This window comes from Colias eurytheme, chromosome 18, assembly GCF_061535395.1.
Source record: "Colias eurytheme isolate Ceu_HAF_F1 chromosome 18, ilColEury1 Martin Lab GWU primary, whole genome shotgun sequence".
NCBI lineage: Eukaryota > Metazoa > Arthropoda > Insecta > Lepidoptera > Pieridae > Colias > Colias eurytheme.
This window is the reverse complement of record NC_142997.1, coordinates 4,353,216-4,378,046: the sequence shown is the minus strand read 5'-3', so window position 1 is coordinate 4,378,046 and position 24,831 is coordinate 4,353,216. Positions and strand designations below refer to the sequence as shown.

Genomic DNA, 24,831 nt, shown 5'->3' with positions numbered 1-24,831 from the left:
TTTACTTTGTGATAAATAAATAAATAATTTACGATCCGCTGTATTGTAATGATATTGTTTCAGATGAAAAATAAAACTATTGCCAAAGTTGTGAGTGATTGTATTCTGGTACTGGCTGACTATACCGATCGGATCGTGGAAATGTACCCGGGATTAATAGGTAGGATATACGAATAAAACCAATGTATAATTTCGTATAGCGTAATAATAACATATTGGCACTCATATTTCGTGAGATCACTTGAAAATCAAGCAAAAATTTGTCCACAGAGAAAATAATAAAATGGATATGCGCGTGCCTGGCACAAATATCGCACGCCAGCAGCAGGGACGCAGTGAAGCCGCTGGCCGGCTCGCTGCTGCTCTGCCTCGCCGAGTTCGCGGTGCGCTGCGGGCCCGCGCTGCTCATGCGCGAGCGGGACGCCGACCAGACGCTGCTCTTGATGATATTCCGGGTGAGTGGCACAAATATCGCACGCCAGCAGCAGGGACGCAGTGAAGCCGCTGGCCGGCTCGCTGCTGCTCTGCCTCGCCGAGTTCGCGGTGCGCTGCGGGCCCGCGCTGCTCATGCGCGAGCGGGACGCCGACCAGACGCTGCTCTTGATGATATTCCGGGTGAGTGGCACAAATATCGCACGCCAGCAGCAGGGACGCAGTGAAGCCGCTGGCCGGCTCGCTGCTGCTCTGCCTCGCCGAGTTCGCGGTGCGCTGCGGGCCCGCGCTGCTCATGCGCGAGCGGGACGCCGACCAGACGCTGCTCTTGATGATATTCCGGGTGAGTGGCACAAATATCGCACGCCAGCAGCAGGGACGCAGTGAAGCCGCTGGCCGGCTCGCTGCTGCTCTGCCTCGCCGAGTTCGCGGTGCGCTGCGGGCCCGCGCTGCTCATGCGCGAGCGGGACGCCGACCAGACGCTGCTCTTGATGATATTCCGGGTGAGTGGCACAAATATCGCACGCCAGCAGCAGGGACGCAGTGAAGCCGCTGGCCGGCTCGCTGCTGCTCTGCCTCGCCGAGTTCGCGGTGCGCTGCGGGCCCGCGCTGCTCATGCGCGAGCGGGACGCCGACCAGACGCTGCTCTTGATGATATTCCGGGTGAGTGGCACAAATATCGCACGCCAGCAGCAGGGACGCAGTGAAGCCGCTGGCCGGCTCGCTGCTGCTCTGCCTCGCCGAGTTCGCGGTGCGCTGCGGGCCCGCGCTGCTCATGCGCGAGCGGGACGCCGACCAGACGCTGCTCTTGATGATATTCCGGGTGAGTGGCACAAATATCGCACGCCAGCAGCAGGGACGCAGTGAAGCCGCTGGCCGGCTCGCTGCTGCTCTGCCTCGCCGAGTTCGCGGTGCGCTGCGGGCCCGCGCTGCTCATGCGCGAGCGGGACGCCGACCAGACGCTGCTCTTGATGATATTCCGGGTGAGTGGCACAAATATCGCACGCCAGCAGCAGGGACGCAGTGAAGCCGCTGGCCGGCTCGCTGCTGCTCTGCCTCGCCGAGTTCGCGGTGCGCTGCGGGCCCGCGCTGCTCATGCGCGAGCGGGACGCCGACCAGACGCTGCTCTTGATGATATTCCGGGTGAGTGGCACAAATATCGCACGCCAGCAGCAGGGACGCAGTGAAGCCGCTGGCCGGCTCGCTGCTGCTCTGCCTCGCCGAGTTCGCGGTGCGCTGCGGGCCCGCGCTGCTCATGCGCGAGCGGGACGCCGACCAGACGCTGCTCTTGATGATATTCCGGGTGAGTGGCACAAATATCGCACGCCAGCAGCAGGGACGCAGTGAAGCCGCTGGCCGGCTCGCTGCTGCTCTGCCTCGCCGAGTTCGCGGTGCGCTGCGGGCCCGCGCTGCTCATGCGCGAGCGGGACGCCGACCAGACGCTGCTCTTGATGATATTCCGGGTGAGTGGCACAAATATCGCACGCCAGCAGCAGGGACGCAGTGAAGCCGCTGGCCGGCTCGCTGCTGCTCTGCCTCGCCGAGTTCGCGGTGCGCTGCGGGCCCGCGCTGCTCATGCGCGAGCGGGACGCCGACCAGACGCTGCTCTTGATGATATTCCGGGTGAGTGGCACAAATATCGCACGCCAGCAGCAGGGACGCAGTGAAGCCGCTGGCCGGCTCGCTGCTGCTCTGCCTCGCCGAGTTCGCGGTGCGCTGCGGGCCCGCGCTGCTCATGCGCGAGCGGGACGCCGACCAGACGCTGCTCTTGATGATATTCCGGGTGAGTGGCACAAATATCGCACGCCAGCAGCAGGGACGCAGTGAAGCCGCTGGCCGGCTCGCTGCTGCTCTGCCTCGCCGAGTTCGCGGTGCGCTGCGGGCCCGCGCTGCTCATGCGCGAGCGGGACGCCGACCAGACGCTGCTCTTGATGATATTCCGGGTGAGTGGCACAAATATCGCACGCCAGCAGCAGGGACGCAGTGAAGCCGCTGGCCGGCTCGCTGCTGCTCTGCCTCGCCGAGTTCGCGGTGCGCTGCGGGCCCGCGCTGCTCATGCGCGAGCGGGACGCCGACCAGACGCTGCTCTTGATGATATTCCGGGTGAGTGGCACAAATATCGCACGCCAGCAGCAGGGACGCAGTGAAGCCGCTGGCCGGCTCGCTGCTGCTCTGCCTCGCCGAGTTCGCGGTGCGCTGCGGGCCCGCGCTGCTCATGCGCGAGCGGGACGCCGACCAGACGCTGCTCTTGATGATATTCCGGGTGAGTGGCACAAATATCGCACGCCAGCAGCAGGGACGCAGTGAAGCCGCTGGCCGGCTCGCTGCTGCTCTGCCTCGCCGAGTTCGCGGTGCGCTGCGGGCCCGCGCTGCTCATGCGCGAGCGGGACGCCGACCAGACGCTGCTCTTGATGATATTCCGGGTGAGTGGCAACTTTAATCAGCCGTTTCGTTAAAAGACTAGTGTCAATCACGCCGTTTAATTAACGGCCTAAATTATATCCAGTCATTTCGTTTAATAGGACATTTAATGATTGAACTTACTAATGCTTAGCTTATTGTGATAAAAAGTAAAATAAAAATAATATAAAGACCTGGATTTAGAAAAATAGTTATAGACTTACACAAAGTGGAAAAAATAGATATTTTGAATAATCCGAGCTTTTGATATAACGAGTTTTTCAAGGCCTATATCCTATTTGGATATGAAACGTGTTAATGAAAAACTAAACAGGATAATCATCATGCTTTTAGAAAAATCTTAAACATAGCTATAGGTTCCTTTGAATATAAAAATATTAAAACAGTCTAAGCACATGATAATGTGACATTATTATGATCAACAAGTTGAAAGATTTTTCAATATATCTTTTATGACATGCCCAAATATGTATGTTGCAAGTAGGTTAAGTGTGTTTAACACTTGTCAAGCTATTTACTATTAAATGTTAAGTGTAAATGTATATTTTAAGATCCCGAGTTAGATTTTTTTAATGTTTCCATAATCTTGGAACAGATTAAAATAAAAGAAACATGTAAGGAACAAAACTTTATTTGCATAGATTTTTAAAAACAATATAAAAAAATAACAAAATGTAACAAAATTTTACAATGTAAAAATATGAGTTCTACCCAAACATTGAATTCCATTAATGTAATAGAAATCAATATCTGATAAAGTTACAAAGCGACATGTTTTCAATTTACATTTATGAATAGAAAGTGCAAAATTTATAAATAACGAGTAAAAAATTACCCGCAATTTATAAGCGAAAGTGCGAAGAAGGAATGACAGAAGACAGAAGTTCTAAACTAAACTTATTGTCCGGGGTGTTCAACATGCTCTTGTGGTTGGAAACCGTGTTCGTCAGCGACGTAGGTGACGGTGTAAATGAGGCCGTCGGGGGCTGCGTACTTGTAGCTGCCCTGCACTTGGAGGGCCTGCACGTTCTCGGCCAGTTGCTTCAGGTTGCCCTGTTCTTGGCGCTGCGTGCCGTCGCTTGTCTCGAACCTGTTAGACGATTTGCAACGCTATGTTAAACGTTCTAGAGTACATAATTGATGTAAAAATATATGTGAAACATTTTTCAGTGGAGACAGTTGTGAAAGTTTGTTTGATTTGACCAATTGAAAGACTTTCTAGTATTTAAAATTTTATAGATAATTATTCAGTAACTTACTCGAAGTTATAGCCATCGGGGTTGACAACAGAATCCTGTTTTAGAATGTAGGTTGGCTCTTGTGGCTGCTGGGGAGCAGCAGCGGCGACGGCGAATAGAGCAAGGGCTACCAACACCTAGGGAAAATTGAAAAGTTTTATAGATGTTCACTGTACAATTTATCGTCTAGATTAGAATTCAAATTTTAAGAAAACTTACGTATTTCTGCATGTTGAACAAGTTTAGGTGTTGTATTTGGAAAATACTAAACAAGGTACTTCAGCTGAAGTCGAATGTTGAATGTGAAGATTCGGTACCACGGTTGCCGTTATAACTGCAAAACAGTAATTGATGACAAAACTATCTCCCGACGAAATATTGCACTCGTAACATGGTGCTAATGAATAAAGCGATGGATATCTAACAAATATGTCTAGTGCTAAGTTATATTTCTTTACGTAACTCGAGTTTGTTTTATCAGAGACTTGAGAAAAGCCTTGGCTCATTTTTGCAGACTTGAATTGTCGCAATACACACATTATGACCTCTTGTATGACTCACCCCATTTGCTAATTCAGATGAACTGTTTGAACAAATCTTTCGTTGTCATAGTTTCAAATTTGATGTTTAAAATAAACAAATTAATAAATAAATACATGCGTTAATATACCTTAACTTTTTTGCCAATTAAAAAAGCTTCTAAAAACGAATTATAGTTTTGTTTTATTGAATCACTTTTAATACGCGATTTTATTTTAACATATTTTGTTTACAGGTGTTGTATGCTGTAATGAAAGGCACGAATGGTTCAGATATTGAAGGCTTGACTTTGCCAGTGGATGAAGATTTCGATCCGAACATTCAGCTCGATAATCTTGGACCAAAGACCGCCCCTGCTTCGAGTATTGATGTCAAGTTATGGGCTCAGACGGTAATATATTTTGTTCAACTCATATTTTAAATTTGAAAGTATGTGAAAGTAACTTAAACTTATTTGAAAATTTAATTTAAAATGATAAATATCAACGATAATTAATATGTGTATAGACTCTAATTTGATGATTATATTTACTTTTCAATGTACTGGTATAACTTATCTATCTTTTTTCTTGTAAGTTGTTTAAGATTGTGGATTTGTCACATTCTATTTACTCTGATTCATGAAATTTAGTTACCATTGTTACCATTGTTTTTCTGTTTTTAATTAACATACAACTTCATCAACCCAGATCTGTTCCCAACTCGTGCTATACCTCGGGCACTGGCCCCTCTGGCCCGGCTGCCAGCTGTCGTCGAGCGTGTGCGAGCAGCACGACAGCGTGCCGCCGCTCGGCAGCGAGCTGGGCCCGCCCGTACTCAGCGCACCGCATATACAGCTCATGCGGCTTAGTGATTCTACTCTAGCGTCATTTATTGAGCTACCCTCGCTGGATGCAACGCAAGGAGGGACTACACCGGGTATGTGCATTGCTTTTGGTTTGATTTTATTTGGAAAGCATCACGATAGGGTGCCAGCTCTCAGCACCGAGATGGGCCCGCCCGTGCTCAGCGCGCGACCCATGATCACAATACCGCTTATGCGTAAATTTGTATTATGATTTCTTATAATTATTACATGATTTTGTAAATTTATGAGGTTTTTGTAATTTGCATTCATCATCATCATCATCATCAGCCCATATATGTTCCCACTGCTGGGACACGGGCCTCCTATGAGGGTACAGGCCATAATCCACCACGCTGGCCAAGTGCGGGTTGGCGGATGACACATGTCGTCGAACTTTTGATTCTTCGACATGTCGGTTTCCTCACGATGTTTTCCTTCACCGTTCGAGCAGTGGTGATGTTACAACATGCGCAGATAAATTGAAAAATCAATTTATTTCCTGCGCGCTCGCCCGGTCTCGAACCCCGGACTTATCGATTCGAAGTCCGAGGTCTCACCACTGAGCCACCACTGCTCATTTCAATTTGCATTATGATTACATTAATAGAAATAAAAATGAAATTGAAATATTATAACACGCAAACGCACGAAAAATGAAAATAAATTGACCATGCATTGTATTATTCTCCTTTATTTCTTAATAACAAACTCATCTCATTCATAATTAATGTTGTCAGGTCTAATAACATCAGATCGGCAAGTGCGTGTGTTACTACGTGATATAACGGGCAAGGCGTGCTGGGACGCGTCCGCGCTGTACTACGACCCCGCTGTGGTAGCTGCTGACGTGCTCGAGTCGCTGCCTTTGCCCACTGTGTACGTATACACTAATAATATAACAAACAAACAAACAAAAATACTTTATTGTGCACCAGGACATAAAAATTACAAAATCAAATGTATAAAAGAAAGAGACACAGTTGAGCACAACAGGCGGTCTTATCGCTAAGACAGCGATCTCTTCCAGACAACCTGGTGGTCAAGGAGAAACAGTGGAAGTAAAAGTTAATGGGCAAGAGGTGCGTTTATAGTTTAGAGCACATAAATAAAATACACATATATCCATATTATATACATACAAATACATACACATACAAACATATACATATATACATACACATACAAACATAAACATACATACATACACATAAATATACATATACATACATACACATAAATATACATATACGTACATACACATACATATACATACATACAGAAAGAAATGAGCTATTTACTAGTCGAAAAGCAGACACATACGGAGACAGCATCAATACAAAGATATTTAACACTAAACAGGTAGATCTAAATTCGTTACTTGGACAGGTAAAATCGCTTCAGCAGTGTTTTGAATGTGAGTAGAGATTGAGCTTCTCTTATGTCTAATGGTAGATCGTTCCATAGTCTGATGGCACGCACAGTAAAGGAAGAATTATATATATGATTTACATGACCTGGTACGACCAGACGAGACTTGTTTGATGATCGAATCGGGTGGATATTAGACACAAGGAACTCAAATCTCTCTTTTAAATATTGCGGTGTTTTCGGATCAAACAGAACACAGTACAGGAGGTGAAGGATATGAGTATTTCGGCGAAGACGAATGGGAAGCCATTTGAGCTTAGTACGAAATTCGGAGACATGATCGTATTTGCGCAAGCCAAACACAAATCTTATGCAAAAATTTTGAAGGCGCTCAAGGCAGTCAAGGTGGTATTCATAGAGGTCAGGATAGCACGCGTCGGCATAATCTATTATAGGTAAAAGGAGTGTTTGAACGAGCGCAATTTTAGTTGGTATCGGCAGAAAGTTGCGTAGCCGGCGAATGGAACTAGCGGCAGCGAAAACCTTTTTACGCACTTCCTTTATTTGATAACTCCAAGTTAGGCATGAATCTATCCAAATTCCTAAGCACTTAATTTCGTTGCTATATGGTATTGCAACGCCATCAACTACTACTTTCGGCAGTGAAGTCCAATCTATCCTGGATACGAAATATTTCGTACCACAAACAATAATTTGTGTCTTATTAGGATTCACGTTTAAGCCATGATTAAAACTCCATCTAACAATAGTGGAAATGTCATTGTTCATTGTTGTCACAGCATTCGGCAAATCATTGATCTCTGCGTGGCAATAAATTTGAAAGTCGTCTGCATACATATGATAGAGAGAAGTGATGTTTAGGGATATAGAATTTATAAATATACTAAAAAGAAGAGGGGAAAGCACACCACCTTGTGGAACACCAGCAGTAACATTAGCCCAAGAAGAAAGAGAATTATCGACTTGGATGCGTTGCTGACGTCCCTAGATAACTACGAAACCAATCAATATCTGTTGGAGATATGTTAAGAGAACGTAACATGCTAAGAAGGATGTCATGGTCAACTGTATTAAACGCATTACTAAAATCCAGAGATGTTAGCAACGTTAGTTGTTTCTGATCCATGTGTAAGCGAATGTCGTCAGTGACTTTAACAAGAGCAGTAACCGTGCTATGACCGGGACGGAAGCCGGATTGGAAAGGATTCAAAAGATCATATTTATTAAGGAAGGCACTTAACTGCTGTTGCACTAAGCGCTCCAGGACTTTAGAAAGGAAAGGAAGGATGGAAATAGGTCGATAGTCGGAAAACGAGGCAGGTTTTGAAAGTTTTGGAAGAGGAATAATGTGTGCATTTTTCCATGCACTGGGAAATGTATGTGAACTAACGGAGAAATTTAGGATATGAGTTATTACAGGAAGAATGATATCAAGGATTGGGATGATCATATTACGGCTAATGCAGTCACTGCCAACTGCTTTAGAAGTTATAGATAGTACGTTCTTCTTAACATCACAATCAGAAAATTGATATTATGATTGAATAATATCGTAGAAAATTAAAAAAAAATAACCAAAAATACCTGACATAATATATATATTTTTTTTTAATCTAATAGATCAAGAATAATCAATGAAAGTGTTATATATTATTATATAGTTGTATTTTATTTATTTAATAGTTTAAACATTAATGTTTAAAAAAAGTAATTTTCTTTTCAGCGTGGACAGTCCCCGGGACAATACCCTATCATCTCTACCGCCGCCGTTACCGCCGGATCTTTTGCCCGACTATAGAAATTCGCCGCCTGATAAACATCAATTGGATCATGTATGACAATTTTGCAATATTTTAGCGTAATTTAAAACTTCTTTTCAAGATCGCGTCATAGCAATACCGTCACGTCATGGAGTTAGGCGGCGATTTTGGTATCTTTTGAATCTTGCCAAAGAAGTTTAATTTCTGACACACACGCTCTTTTTTAATGTAATAATTTGTATTAACTTTTTTATATTTAAATCTTGCGAAAGAAGTTTCACTTCAGACACACGCTCTTTTTTAATTTAATAATGTGTATTACTACTCGGTGTGTCCCTTAGACACATAAAACTTAAAGAATAGAATAAATTCGATCGCTCTGGTGGGTCACGGGTGGCCGAGTTGGTTAGGCATCCGCCTCGGATTGGCGTGAATGCGGGTTCGAGTCCCGCCTCGTGATCGAATTTTTTCTATTCTCTATAAATTTAGAATGTGTATTAATTTTTTTTTTTTTTGTATCGGCAGGTGCTAGCGTACATAGGGCACACGTCGCCCGAGGTGGCGTGCGGGCGGCGGCTGGACGAGGCGGGCCCGTCGCCGCTGGCGGCCGGCGCGGAGGACCAGCTCGTGTGCGCGCTCGTGGCGCACCGCAACGCCGAGCGGCACTATCTGGCGCACCGCGACACGTGAGTACTGCCATCTTAAGAATTAAAATCGTATTTAAAAAAAAAATATTCGCCAAATGTTGTTGCAAAGCGTATTATTGAATTTGATATTTTTGATTTAGTGGTATTCAAATGCTTTATAAATACAAATTTATAAAGAATAGAAAAAATTCGATCATGAGGCGGGACTCGTACCCGCATACTTACGCCAAACAGGGCGGATGCCTGACCAATTCAGCCACTCGTAACCCGCCAGAGCGATCGAATTATTCTATTGTTTCATTTTCATGTGTCTAAGGGACACCGCGCGCCATCTATCGGGGTTCGAGTCCCGCTTGACCGATTCGGCAATGTTTTTAACCTTTTGACCGCCAGAGCAAAAACGCATCGCCGTGCCCTCCACGCCAAGCCACAAATTCAATGAGATAACCTTGAAAATAGTAGGGATTCCAAAATGTTATCGATAAACATAATAATTCACGTCTGAATATTTGAATAAACAAGCTTATAACACAAAAATAATATTTATTTAACCTCATCTCCTACTGTAAAAACTTAAGACCACATTAAATAGCAACTATCAACAAAAAAATCAACCTTTTGAGATACAAAAATACATATAAAATTGCAGCAAGTTACAGCACTATTCTCTATCAGTTACGCCCCATTGGCATGTATACATGCCAATGGCGCGGGCAACCATCCTTTTTTTATAATCTCTCGCTTCTGATTAGGGATGTGTAGCTGTATATTATTATAACTTATCGAGTTTATTTATTAAGTTTATATGAACTATAGGTATTATTGTGGAGTGTTTATTTGTAAATATCAAAACAACTATTACCTTTAAAGGGAATTGCATTATGAGCTATTACGCACTGTCGACCAGTCGCCGGCGACTGGACTTACTCCTGGACGACAGTGCGCAAGCCCCTATTTGAACTATAGTAAGTCACAGTCGCCGGCGACTTGTCGACAGTGCGTAATAGCTCTAAAACTACATATTTATTTTCCAATCATTTAGTTTAATACTTGAGTTATTACTTGTAATACTAATTATATGTAGGTTACCATATTTTGATATGACATAGCGACAATTTGTATCATAAGAATATTCTAATAAAGGCACTCACACTCTCGGCAATACTCGATAAAATATTTTTACAACTTTCCGCACTTAACAACACGGCACGCGCTTACGACGTCACCAGTCCGACATCTATTCATGTCAATGGCGCAGAAGGGATTGCATATCGATACTGTGCTAGGGATGCGCATGATTAGCGAAAAGGAAAATATTCAAATCAACAATATCCACAATATAGACAATATGGTATTATACCAAAGAATGTAGTATTTACCTTTTTTCTCAGTGACTAAGCTTATATATTTTTTTTGTAGTTATTACAAAAATTAAGCGAATTAGAGTAATTTCGCTGAAATTTTAATGAAGTTACTTGAATATTACACTACATCACTAGTAGGCACGTATACATGTCATTGGCGCGAGAGAACATGCTTTTTTAGCCATTAATTAAGTTATTTTTTGTCATCAAATATTTGAATAACTACTTGGCAATTTTGTTTACTGTGTACAATTATGTAATAACTGGGGATTCAGTTCATAAACTGTATAAATAGAACACGTAAAAGTAAAGGTTTAATATGTTTATTTTGTATTTATCTATGATCTGTTTCTTGGCATGTATAGGTGTCGTTGGCGCACAGGGCACGATTGCGCATGACATCTATAGATGTCATTGGCGTTCAAAAGGTTAAGGTTTTGTTAACGTTTGAATACATAATTAAATGTGTGAGTTTGAGTTTGAACGTCTGCCATGATGGATACTTTTTAACAACTATCACGTATTCATTTATATATTATTAATTAATTATCAGTTAAAATAATGTTCTAAAATGAAGAAAAAAAAACACTATATTAAATTGTATCTTTCCACCAGTGAGGAGGAAGTGGATTCAGTGGAGTGGTCATCCCAAAGCAGCGAGTGCACTCCGACCAGCCCGTTCGCGTGGAGCCGGCAACTTGTAGCGCAACTCGGCACGTTAGCGCCCGCACGCCGTGCGCATGCGCATCTATTGCGTCGTACTGATCGTCTGCTGCGGGAGCTGAGGAATCTGGATGCGCAGAGGTACATAAATATAGACACACGTTAACATATATGCGCACGCACACACACGCACGTAATGTTAAATGCGCGCGCAAACGCAGAGAAACGTGCATATACAATCACAAGTGCATTCACGTGCACAAAGACTCACACGTTTACACATTTTCTGTATTGTATTAAGCACGAGGTTTCATGAAATATAGAGTGACAAATAATACTTTTTTTTTAAACTTAAATCAAAATTTAGTGCTTAGGATTCACTAATGATTCACAAATCGTATTTATTAAACACATCAAAAGTCATATAGTTAATTTTATCTAGAAAACTAAAAAAAAGTTAAGTTAAAAAGATGACATACGATTCACATCAAATATTATGTATTTTGAACAGGTGTCGAGAAACACACAAAGTTGCAGTTATTTACGTTGGAAAGGGACAAGAAACGCGCAATGAAATATTGTCGAATCGCTGCGGAAGTCCGGCCTACGAAGCGTTCTTGGCGGCACTGGCTTGGGAGGTATGACTTTTTTGAACCTATGAATCTGTTATTTTTTTAATAAAATAATTATTAAAACGACACCTACATCTTTTTTTGTTCGTAATATACTTAAAAATATTCGAGCGTTCAAAAATTAAATAGTGTTCTTACTTATCAACATATTATATACGTAACCACTGCAGGTAATATGCAACAGGAGGTGGTGTATTCAAGACATCGTATTATTGTTATATCTACAGTAGAGTTTATGTTTAGAAATAAAAGATGAATGTTTTATTTCTAAATGTGTAATACTCGTAAAATCAAATCCAAAAAAAAGACTAAGTAGAGTTTATAGCTTATAACCTCATAGGAATAGTGTCTTACTAGCTGGACACAACAACAAACAGAGTAAATTGTTATAAATTTATAAAGAATAGAAAATATTCGATCACGAGGCGGGACTCGAACCCGCATCCTTTCGCGCCAGTATTTTTTCTATTCTTTATAAATTTATATTTATAAAGCATTTGAATGCCATAAAACCAAAAATATCAATTTCAACAGAGTAAATTGACAATAATGTATGTATAGGTGGAGCTAGAAAGCCACGTGGGATTCGCGGGTGGTCTGCGCGGTGGTGGTGGGGGGGGTACTAGTGCGCCATACCTCGCCACGCTCACGCTAGAGGCGCTGTTCCACGTGGCCACGCGCATGCCTGCTGACACGCCAGACGCTATACTCAACAAGGTCAGCTTTATATCTACTCTTTTTATGATTATCTATAGTAGGTTATAAAAAAGTTCAAAGTTAACAGTGTTACTGTAAATAATGGATAGCTCCTTTTGTTATCCGTACTTTAGTTTATAATAAGTTTATGATAAACGGCACTGTACATTTGTACAATAATTAGGAAACTACAAAAAAAGAATTGATAGATTGTTCTATTGAGTTCCTAAAAATCTCGTTTTTAAATTTATATAATTATGTAATTTAATTTTTGGTCATTAAAGTTAATGTTACTTAAGGAAAAAAAGCATGTTTATTCCTCGTTACCACATTTCTATGCGTGTATCAATCAAACGAAGGTCCAATTATCATTATCATAATGAATAACATATTTAAATAATATTCCCAGACTCGACACTTGGGCAACGACGAGGTGCACGTGGTGTGGAGCGAGCACTGGCGGCCGTACAAGCGCGACACGCTGCCCACGCAGTTCTGTGACGTGCTCATAGTGTTGTACCCGCTGCCTGGAGGCTTGTTGCGCTGTACTGTTTCGAGGAAACCTGATGTGAGTGACTTGTATTTACTTTCTATTTTCAAATCTTGTATTTGGGTTTGAAATGAATTTTTTTGCCGCAATTTCAAGGTCATGTCATGGTAATACCGTCACGTCATGTCGTAAGGGGACGATTTCTTTGAATCTTAAGTCACTTGTGCTCCGCACACACGCTCTTTTTTTCCAAATTTAAATGATACCTTTTGGGTGACAGATTTTGTTAAATATTCGTTTATTATATCATCGAACATAATATGATAAAAAAAATTATATCAAAGATTTGATTAAATGTTGTATGATATGTTATTTTCTCGGAGCAATTATCAAGCCTGGAGATGTAACAATTAATTGAACAATAAAGCACTAGTTTGGCCTTTTTGGCTTATGGCAAAATGTCATGCGAAAAAAGAGGACAGATATATGTCAGTTCGACAGTTTGAAATGACATGTGCCATTTCAATTTGTTTTAGTAACCAGTCTGGTCACTAACGCATGGTGATTTTAATTATTGTTTTTGAAGTGAAAAACGTGTTTTCTAGTTTCTTATGTTATTTTCTGAAAAGATAATTTACTAAAGATTACATGGCTTGTGTTGTTCACGGCTGTAAAAGCCGTAGTACTAGGAAATCGGATGAAGATTGGAATTTGTCTTTTCACAGGTTAGTGTTTTGATCATTTTTTTTGTTAATTGTATTATAAATAAGTTAATTTACGTTATTTTTATAATCATCTATGTTTTATCTAACCGTAATCATTGAAATGAAATCATAATCAGCTTAGTTTTTAGAAAAAATGCAAAATATAACTTCCATAGTGTTGTGCAATTATCGATACTTGAGTAGGTACGAAGTACTCCATTGATAATGACTGCTTTAGGTTAGGAGAAAAAAAAAGGTATTTAAGTATGGATTTTATTGTTATTTGCAGATTTCTGGCTTGAGAAAAATTAAAAGATGTTTGGGTTAAAGCTATAGCACAGGGAAAATTGGAAGCCTTCAAAACATTCTCGGCCTTGTTCAAATCATTTCGAATCAGACGAGAAGAAAAAGTAAAGTGCTTTGCAGAGATGCTGTGCCACAAGTTTAAGGTGGCATCTATTTTAAACTTAGATCATTAAGTAATGGATAACACACGCAGGCGTTTCCCCTTTTGCCGAGGTATAAGATTATTCGAATCGAAAAATCTTATGCTTTCATAAAAACTACTTGCGTAATCGATTACGAACACTCTGCGTATTCGTAAAACATCGAAAGGACGTCTGCGAGTGCTCCGCTAAAAATGCCGTTTTGCACTGTCAAGTCTTGCAGAAGCAATTCAAACATGTCGAATATTAAAAAAGATGGAATAACCTTTCATTTGTGTATATTTTTTTATTTTTTTAACGTACATTTCTAATTAAATGCAATTTCTAATAATCGTCGATGTATCGTTTAGCGATATGATCAAGACAAATAATCGAGTCATGTGTGTACTCGATCATTGATGCGGCCTCACGAGACTATCATGGAAAGAAAATATACAAATTTAATCTTTATGAACTAAGAGATAAAGTTGAATTTAAAACGCGATATTGAACCGCATTCCCCACGAGACTATAAAGCGATGTAGCGAGACTATCTTGAAGAGAAAATATACAAATTTAATCTTTATGAACTAAGCGATAAAGTTGAATTTAGAACGCGATATTGAACCGCACTCCCCACGAGACTATAAAGTGATGTAGCGAGACTATCTTGAAGAGAAATTCAAATTTAATCTTTATGAACTTAGTGATAGAGTTGAATTTAAAAACTCGTCGCTTAAAAGGTCGTAAATTTTTACGACTTTCTTAGTGACGGACTGCTTTTAACTTGAACGTCGATAAAAAAATATTTTTCTAAGTATAATTTGAAATGAGATGAGAATTAATCTTTATTATATTAAAATTTTACACAACTGCATAAAAAGGAGTATAATGTTTATTTTGTAAGTCTTGTATATATTTATTAAAATTTACGCTTGGTTACTTTTAATTGGCAGAACATTTTAATGGTACGGAACCCTTCGTGCGCGAGTCCGACTCGCATTTAGCCGTTTTTTTTGTAATGTTAATCTTGTAACCTTTCTATTATGTAATCTATACTAATATTATAAAGCTGAAGAGTTTGTTTGTTTGTTTGTTTGCTTGTTTGAACGCGCTATTCTCGGGAACTACTGGTCCGATTTGAAAAATTCTTTCGGTGTTAGATAGCCCATTTATCGAGGAAGGTATATATCATCACGCTACGACCAACAGGAGTGGAGCCACGGGGGTGAAACCGCGCGGAGCAGCTACTTTGTTTATATGTATGTACGAATATTGCGTATATTTCAGATTTACAAAAAATCCTGCTTTAAGGCTAAGGTGGATTGAATGCTGTGGGAGAAAATCAGAATGGACACCTCGGTACAGAAATAATAAAAATTTCTGGACCGATATTTATTTTATTGAATATAATATGTGATGTGTTGAATAAATACATATTCAAATACAAATAAAATGGCGTTTTATTGTTTTTTAACGTTACAAATGACCTGTGTAGTATTTTTTATGAATATAATATTAATGTTATTTCTAATTTCAACAAAATTATTATTTTTGTAATATCGATATGGTTACATCCCTTTAGAGCGATTGTATTATTACGTATATGTATAGAGATTTTTCTGTGTAATCGATGTATGTGTGCCAAAACATGCTAGTCTGTCCATTTTGTAATAGTTTGAGTTTGTAAAGACACAAATTATTTTTGTGAATGTGTGATTGTGTTTCAAAGTGTGAGTTACCCTCCCCGCACCAAAACCGGCAGAAAGTTTAGATAGAACATTTGCCAGCGTGCTCCATCCATTACTTAATGATCTAAGATTTTAAATAATAAATATTGTAATTTGTTAATTAAGTATCGAAATAAATTAATGTTGTAAAAAAAAATTTAAAATTTTATTTGTTTTATTTGAAGCAATTTATTTTAAACTTTTACCAATTTTTTCCTGTGGGAATGAGTTATTTTCCCGCGGTAAATTGTAGCCTATATGTTATTCTGATGTTTAATCTATAATATGTATAGTAAAGTTCCATAAAAACTCATGCAGTAGTTTTTTCGTGAAAGAATAATATCAAATGTCCATTCTTATATAATTATATTTTTGCTTTTATAATATTAGTAGGATACGATTATTGATTTGTAAAAAGATCAACCAGGTGGAAGTCAGATTCGCGCACGAAGGGTTCCGTATAATTCTATGAATGAATCTATGAAAACAGGAAAAAATACGTACCTTTTTACGAAACCATAAAAAACAACCTAAACCGAAATAACTAATAATATTTTTTTATAAATACCACTACCATACAATGCAAGGCAGTCAATACGCATCGTAAATGAATAATTCCAAATTAAACGAATCTTAAAATTTGGAATTACCTATCCATAATTCAAAATTAAAAGAATCTTAAATTATCTTCAAGCAATTTTATAACTTAATTTTTTTATTTATCGATATTTTAGTATTCGATAAAGTGGCAAGCACTACCTTTTTAGAACAAAAAGTGGCTACATGTGGATTTGAATGCCAAACCGATAACAGTGTGTTGTCTCTTTCTATCGCATTAATTAGGGTATTGAATAAAAGAGAGCCACTATATAAGAAACGTTCAATTAATTGTTACTTCTCCAGGCTTGTTAATTGCTCCGAGGTTATTTTTATTATTCAATTGTTTCTTTTTGTGTAGCGGATAGCTGACTTATAATAAAACTATAGTCAGTAAAATGCATCTGTTCCATACTCTACCAAAAAACTTCACTTTAACTGTATAGTCATCTGTAAAGTATTTCATATTCAGCATGAAAAAATGAAAAATGAAAATGAAAAATATATTTATTTCATACACACAATTTTCAAAAACAGAAAGTGGATGATGAGCATGGTTTGCAATTTGGTTGCTAATTCTAACACGAAGGATCGCACGTCCACTTTAATGTATAATTTGTCCAGGTGGGCGTGTTCGGTCCGCTGTGGGAGGAGTGCGTGGTGCGCGCGCGGTGCGGCGCGGCGCTGGTGCGCGGCGCGGCGTTCGCGGGCGGGCGGGCGGTGCGCGCCACCATGCCGCTGTACCAGCACGCGTGCAGCGAGCGCGCGCGCGACCTGGACGCGCTCGTGGCCGCGCACACGCTGCCCGCGCCCTTCGAGACCTTCGTCACCAGGGTGCGCGACCCCGTGCACGCGCACCCGCCGCCCGCTGGTTGGTTGACACTATACTAATAGTTTAAAGTGCCATGATAAGTGATAACAGTATGCTTGTGAACAGTAGAGTGTGAATGTCTTGTTGGTTTAACCCCGTGCACGCGCACCCGCCGCCCGTTGGTTTGTACACATTAAACGAACACTTCAAAGTGCCATGATCACATTATGCTTGTTAGTATGAATAGTTATAATGTTTAAACATTAGTAACATCAATATAATACTAAGGGCCGATTTTTCAATGCTTGGATAAAACTTATTCGTCGAATAATGCATAAAACTACCATTTTAAAAACATATTCTAATTGCACGTATTTAACAGTTTACGTGACATTTTAATATTATCGTGTAATACTTTATTGGACGGATAAGTTTTATCCAAGCATTGAAAAATCAGCCCTAACTGATATAAATGTAATATACAGTTAATTGAAAGAAATAGACATTTTTTAAATACATAAAGTTTAGAAAAGTTTTTAGTTTCTTAAAAATATGAATGTGTTTGTAAGTTTTGGGTTTTAGTTATTTAATCTGAAGCAGCTAAATCCTTAGTCTTTATGCATTAACTTTATAAATGCAAATCTATTCTTTAAAAATAGTTTTAGTTGTAAATACTCTTATTATCTACCCGCAGATCAAAACAGCGGTCGTCTAGCCGCAGCGCTGCTGGACCACGGCGCGAGCACGTGGGCGTCGTGCGAGCCGCACTCGGTGTCTCCGCGGCCGGTCAAGCGGCTCGGGCCCTTCAAGCGGCCGCAACAAGCCGCACCGCCCGCACCCGCGCCACGACGCAACCGGTGAACCAGTGACGTCACAGTGCAGACTAGTGCTTGATGATTCTTACTATCTACAACACCTAAAGTGATGAATTACAATACCCAAAGTGAAGAATTACAATACCTAAAGTGTAGAATTACAATACCTAAAGTGAAGAATTACAATACCCAAAGTGAAGAATTACAATACCTAAAGTGAAGAATTACAATATCCAAAGCGAAGAATTACAACACCAAAGTGAAGACAAATGTTTACACAAGTGCAACTCCTAATAGTGATTACAAGAGTTCGCTGATACTTACCGTCTTGTATGATACCTAATAGTGACAAGTGTTTGATAATGACCACCTCATACAACACCTAATAGTGGAAACAAGTGTTTGGTGATACCTAATGCATCATAGTGAAGATAACATAATATATTCGATGCGCGCCTGAGAGAACATAACAAGTGTTCTATGATACCTAATGCATTTATGTGAAGATAACAATGGTTTGATGATATTAACCATCACTTTAAACACATAATGCATCTTAGTGAAAACAAGTGTTCAATAATATTAACCATCTGTATGGACTCCAGACTCCCAGATTTATCCATCCATTCATCCCAAATCAAGTCATTCCCAAATTAAGGCTCCCCTGTTTCTTTTTTTACAAATGTATTGAAACTACATATGGCCTATTGCTAGACGAATTTTCAATTATTAAGCTTAATGATTTAAACAATTAAAATCTTTGTTTTACACTTACCAAAAAATATATCTTCATTGCATTTTACTCTGTAAATAAGATCTAGATAATATAAATTTCTGGGAGTCTCAAAGAATAGGATCAGAATGCTGGTAGGATTCAGAAAGCCAAAGTTTCTAACTTCAAACTATTGATAAATATTATGTTACAGATACATGATATTTGTAATAAAGTAATTGAGAAAGAACATTGAGTTTCTTTATAAAAAGGTATTGCTAAATTTACACTTGTATTAATATATTTTGCGACGCTCAATCAATGTACTTTAGTTTAATAAAATTCAATTGCAATGATTGATGTGTTGCTCGGCATGAAGGTAAATAGATATTAAAGTTATATTTGTTAAGATAAATATTTATTTATTTTACATTAATTTAAGAAACACTTAAACTAATTGACTGATACGACTTGTATGTTGGCACAAATCGAGCGACGGTAACTTTAAAACAGATTTGTGAATTACAAAGAATCGCAGTCGAATTAACGAATCGTCCAAAAAGAGATTCTTAGAATAAGCACTAATGCGGACTTAATGAAATTTTATGTACTTAATAATTTATTGCGTTAGTTATTTAACATTAGTATCGTTGCATTTAAATTAATTCTAAAGTATGCAAGCCTTATCTAAATTTTTATATTTGCCTAGAGCTAATTGTAACATCACTTTGAGATCATGTACTTTTGACTATTAACAACACTGAATATTTAATTATAACTTGCGAATGTAATAGCGTAACAAAAAAGGAAAGGAATGGTAGAACCTCTGTGAGCAGGGTGAGATCAATAAATATAATAGAATTGTTATTTAATATCGCAAATATTTATTCAAAAAATAGTATCATTACAAACATTGAAAAATAGTTTGGCCTATTTTCATGACTTTTTTTGTTGAATTGAGAGAGAGATCTTAATCTGTGAGATATTTTTGTGAGTTCATATTATATTCTAATTATCATAATATCGATTAGTAATTCGATTTCAAATTTCCGATTTATATCAAATTCTCTTTACTAACTTAGCAAAAATTTACCTAATTTTAGGGACAACTTAATCCTATATGAACTCACCTTGCTGGGCTCTACTACAAATAGAACTCAATTTGCAGCTTCTACCATTTGTGAATATAAACTGTTAGCCCCATGAGCTACTTGCTGTTCTAGACCCTAAAGCCAAATAAACTGGCAGCATGTTCTTGCATCTGTAAATATGTAAACTACTTGTAGAGCTTTAACTGTTGTAGTGTTTTACAATATTCTAATATTTATTTTTGTATAGATGTTTCTATTAATATGGCTCTAACTCTTATTGTGTTAAAGTTTCTGTAATTGGCTATAGTTATGTTGTTATTTTTCTATTTTACGTTTTTAAAAGATCTGTTTAGTATTAATTTTTGTTACTTATAATTTTCATTAAATATTTCATTAATTGGGTTCAATTTAGTTATGTGAATTTGCCAAATATTTTATATTATGTTTTATTCGTTTGGGTGTACATATTTTAGAAGTACAATTAAAATGTATTCTTACGAAGGTATTTATTTTTAAATATGTATATTCATTGATAATACATGAAACTTCTGATATATCTTATATATAAAAATGAATCGCAAAATGTGTTGGTAAGCGCATAACTCGAGAACGGCTGAACCGATTTCGATAATTCTTTTTTTATTATATTCCTTGAAGTACGAGAATGGTTTTTATGTAGAGAAAACGTAAATATGTACCACGGGCGAAGCCGGGGCGCACCGCTAGTACCAAATAATCTTAACTCAATATGAACCCGACTTTGCATTCCAAAATGTAAACTTTACTGAAAAAAATTCTCATTATTATTTTCCACTTTTTCTGTTATAGATGTATTCTTTAAACTTTGAGTTATTATTATTACCTTATGTAGCAGTTTGCTTGCATTTATTTAAATTTGTATATTATGTACTAGAAAGCATTCCATTATATTATTATTTGTATTATTTTACAGTATCTATGATTATGTTTACTTTAAACAGTATTTATTAGATGTTAAGACTGACACCATATTATGTATTATGAGATCACGAAGTATTAATGTAAACAATTTATTGTAACTGTGGTGGTTTATTGCTAATTTTTTTTTTTTCATTTTTTACTCATACAGTCTAAAAATACAACGTATTAAAAACACATTTGTAACTCACAGATATTTAAGTAATATAATAACCAAATTTTTATATTTAAAAGGTGAAAATAAAATTCTGTTATACCTTTATTTGTTTTTTATTTTAAATTCAGTACATCAGATATTCAAATAAATCATTTAACTTATGCTACAATACATACACACTACATAGTAACTTGAACATAGACACCAAAAAAGGTTTAGGCAATGTTAGGAAACAAGGAACTATAACATTCATTTATAGTTATACAATTTTGATTACAATAAGATTCAATATAGTTAAGTTAAATAGATAAAAGTACAATGTTCATTAATACTAAATTTACAAACTTTGTTAAAATACAATAGAGATTCAGAGTGGCATACAAGGTTCATAGATAAATAAATATATGGAAGATGTTAATCCATGGAATTGCTAAAGAACTCTTGGATTCTGCATCATTATTATTTAGAATGTAGTTCTTTACGAATGGTAATGATATGGTTTTGAACTACAGTTTTTTGCTGGCGGCTTTCTACTTTCCCAGTTTTTTATTATTTTTATAAGTCTTTCTAAGACTGAGTTTTATGACATGACAAAATCTATTTTATTTGAAAATAAATACTCTGAATAATTACACACTTACTCAATTATTCTTTGGCAATTTATACATGCCACTCTGTAATACAAGTTGATGTGTTCGTACTTTTGTATCCAAAAATTGCTTCAGTTCTAGCATATGGCATTCTGCGCCAGGAACTTGAGAAGCAAACATTTTGAGCATTTGATGTATTCGTTCTAATGGCAAAGTTTCTAAGTTGGTTAACATACCAACAATATATGACCAGAACATCTGAAGTTCACCTTCTCTTTGGTCGTGTACAGAGGCCATTACACTCTCACTTTCCTCATCTTCACAAATCATTTCTTGCACCTGATTGGATGTTACATTTGATTTATTCGCCTCAGATTCCTCAACAACTACATACACATCGGGAGACTTCTCAGAGATGAGACCGAGTGACTGCCAGTATGTTATTTTTCTTCTCAATACATTTATTGGCACTTGCATTATCTGATGAAGTTCATCAATTGACCATTCTGGTTTTGTTTGAAAGTGCATAATTAAAGTTGCATTAAATGGTGACACAGTCAAATCTAATTTTTTCTCACCAATTTCTATCTCAATATTAACATTGCCTAGATGAGGTTTCCAACTTAAAGTTCTGTTCCCTTTTAATGCCTCATAAGCTTTTGTATATTTTTCTAAATGATGTTTAATTTCCTCTGGTAATTCCAAACTTTCATCCTTAAAGGGGGGCCAGAATTGAGCAGATAATATCATTGCATTTGATGTAAATTTTTGATTTAAATCTACAAAGTTTGCATCCTGTTGTATGAGAGCATTAATTCTCTTTGAATCTGAAATATCTTTTAACATTACTTCACAAAAGTGTAAGTGAGACTCTCCAAATTTTATTTTCAACAACTCCAAGTATCGTATCTCCTTTTCAGTGTTGATTACACTTTGTGCTAACAATCTATCTGCTAACAGAGTTCTATATTCATTAACAAATAATTCTTTACTGCCATAAACATTAACAAGCATTGATATAATATCATTGCTTCTATTATTGGTAGGTTTTTGTTTGGGATCTGCATCCACAGGCTCAGGAACCCACTCATCCCAGGCCTCTTCCTGATCAATCTCTTCTCCTGTAGTAGCTGCATATTTAGCTAATTCCTCAGCCAACTCACTACCAGATCCCTCTTCTGTCAAACTACTGACAACACTGCGAACAGTATCTTCTCTATTCCTTAAGTAACTACGAACAGGCCTTGTGACTTTTTCTAAAATGACTCCAGATGGATCTAAATATCGAAGGGCTCTGATAGTGGAAATATAAGCTGTAAGTATATCTGGTGTATTTACTCCTGGGTGCAAAAGTCGGGTCTCTAAAGCAGTTTGTAATTTTTTACACAATGAGGCACACAGATCTGTTTTATTCAAACAAGCTTTGATATCTTCAATAGCAGGCTGAGAATCGGGATATTCAATAATTATGTTAAATAACTGATCAATTCTTAGTTTCATATATGTATGATACAAAAAATAGCTCAATTTTTTATTAAATTTGTCAATAGCATATTGCATATTTTTATTGTCCGGTGGTGCTTTTGATGATCCTCCACAATAAATTCGTGTCAACCATGTTATTACAGTTTTTTCTAACCAATTTTCTAAATGGGATATATGTGAAACATCAAAAGTTCCAGTACAGAGTTTTTGTATGTGTGTTTCCATTCTTACTTGTATAAAATTTGTAAGCACTTGTCCAGCAAGTCTCTCCAGCAATTGCAATTCCATCAGTTTCCTGTTGGTCTCATGGAAAACTTTAACAATATATGAACAGCTACACTCGGAATATTCATTAAAACATCCTGCACATGTAACATCGACACTCATATCTGAATTATTTTCATTTTCATTATCAAAAACATTGAAGGCTATTTTATAAAAATGAGTTATAATAACATGAAAATCAACAGGCAATTGTGAGAGTAAGGTAGATCTCACTAGTTGCCTAAATCCATTAATAATATCCCTCTCACCCAAAATAGGTCCTTTGTTGGGACAAACACTGTTTAGTCTTATTAGTCTTCTAAGCATGTAACAAAAACCTCTCATTGATTCATATAAGTCTTTTACTGCAGACTTGAACAGCTGAAAGCCCTTTATCTCCTCATCTACTTTAATAAATTTTGCCCAAAACGTAGGAACTATATGTTGACGCATATATTTTTCCATGTTAACAATAACAAGATCGCGTATTTTAACCTGAATACCTAAACTGGTTATTATTTCTTGTATTTGTGTATATTCAGCCTCAGTGCAGTCAGTAAATAAAGTATCGTTGAGGATCGGAAATCCGTAGTGAATTTTATTCCAATAAACATTGAGTTCATCGCCTTTGAGAGACATTTTGGAGAAAAGACTCTTCGAATCTCTTGCTTGTATCTCTCACTGAGCAAGTAATATGGTATCTCTTTAATATAGGTTTACCAAAGATGGACAACCACACACAAATCACAATACGCTCAAGTTTATATTTTGAAACAAGTTACCCATCGCAATTCGCAGCACAGATTCGCAGTCTAGCGTTTAAATAAAGTTACTTTTGATTAATCTGTCTGGCCGCTGGCGTTTCAAGTTTTAAATTCAAATTGTTTTTTGAGTTTTGATTGAGTTTTGACTACGGTTTTGACTTTTGGTGTTTGAAATTTGCATTGACAGGTATTGACCAAATTGACTTTTGATCATAGATAAATATAATTATATGCACAGATTATATGATACTCATAGATAATACAAATTTTCGATGGGACTTGGAGAGAAAGTACTTGAAATACAGCGATAGCAAATTTTGCTGAAAGGAAACATTCCATTATTTTTAAAAAGAAAGTACGGCTGGATCGGTCTGTAGTCGCAAAATTAGATGAAAACTTCAGCAAGATTAGTTTTTTGCCATTTCCACAGAATACTTGTATGGTTTTTCAGTGAGAACTGAGAAGCCAGCTAAGCATTAGGAATTTGTAATCATATTGAGTAATTTCTATACATAAATGATATACCAGGTGAAATCGTTTAAGCACTACACTATCCTAAATTGAGCCTCATTTAGCTAGCAGCTTCATTTAGAAATTATGTCTTAACATT

The 24,831-nt window shown here is 38.0% G+C and overlaps 3 protein-coding genes across 4 annotated transcripts in view; 1 reads left to right on the top strand and 2 right to left on the bottom strand.

The window, feature by feature from the left end:
• Positions 1-18,605, top strand: part of LOC149900569 (putative Rho GTPase-activating protein CG5521) — a 32,425-nt gene extending 13,820 nt beyond the window's left edge. For both annotated transcript variants that reach the window (XM_090112763.1, XM_090112762.1), the window contains exons 22-34: positions 64-160; positions 271-455; positions 4,867-5,022; positions 5,321-5,549; positions 6,216-6,354; positions 8,591-8,699; positions 9,153-9,313; positions 11,254-11,442; positions 11,813-11,939; positions 12,495-12,650; positions 13,039-13,197; positions 17,200-17,446; positions 18,081-18,605. In XM_090112763.1, coding sequence (XP_089968889.1) covers positions 64-160; positions 271-455; positions 4,867-5,022; positions 5,321-5,549; positions 6,216-6,354; positions 8,591-8,699; positions 9,153-9,313; positions 11,254-11,442; positions 11,813-11,939; positions 12,495-12,650; positions 13,039-13,197; positions 17,200-17,446; positions 18,081-18,247 — 2,121 coding nt within the window. In that variant the 3' untranslated portion in view covers positions 18,248-18,605. The remainder of the gene's footprint in view (positions 1-63; positions 161-270; positions 456-4,866; positions 5,023-5,320; positions 5,550-6,215; positions 6,355-8,590; positions 8,700-9,152; positions 9,314-11,253; positions 11,443-11,812; positions 11,940-12,494; positions 12,651-13,038; positions 13,198-17,199; positions 17,447-18,080) is intronic.
• Positions 3,567-4,451, bottom strand: LOC149900570 (endocuticle structural glycoprotein ABD-5-like). The gene is made up of 3 exons (XM_090112761.1): positions 4,311-4,451; positions 4,113-4,228; positions 3,567-3,943 (listed from the first exon to the last, which is right to left on the bottom strand). The coding sequence occupies exons 1-3, from the start codon at positions 4,320-4,322 to the stop codon at positions 3,751-3,753; spliced, it is 321 nt and encodes a 106-aa protein (XP_089968887.1). The 5' UTR covers positions 4,323-4,451; the 3' UTR covers positions 3,567-3,750.
• Positions 18,606-21,432: 2,827 nt separating the features above from the next.
• On the bottom strand, positions 21,433-24,399 carry mr (anaphase promoting complex subunit morula). Its single transcript, XM_090112432.1, has one exon. It carries the CDS (start codon positions 24,094-24,096, stop codon positions 21,760-21,762), a length of 2,337 nt encoding a protein of 778 aa, XP_089968558.1. The 5' UTR covers positions 24,097-24,399; the 3' UTR covers positions 21,433-21,759.
• Positions 24,400-24,831: the final 432 nt, after the last annotated feature.

Bases quoted from the DNA above. Each gene is read 5' to 3' on its own strand.
- mr (XM_090112432.1), bottom strand. From the start codon at position 24,096: ATGTCTCTCAAAGGCGATGAACTCAATGTTTATTGGAATAAAATTCAC.
- LOC149900570 (XM_090112761.1), bottom strand. The intron at 3,944-4,112 runs GTAAGTTACTGA...ATCGTCTAACAG, and splicing joins CCCGATGGCTATAACTTCGA to GTTCGAGACAAGCGACGGCA.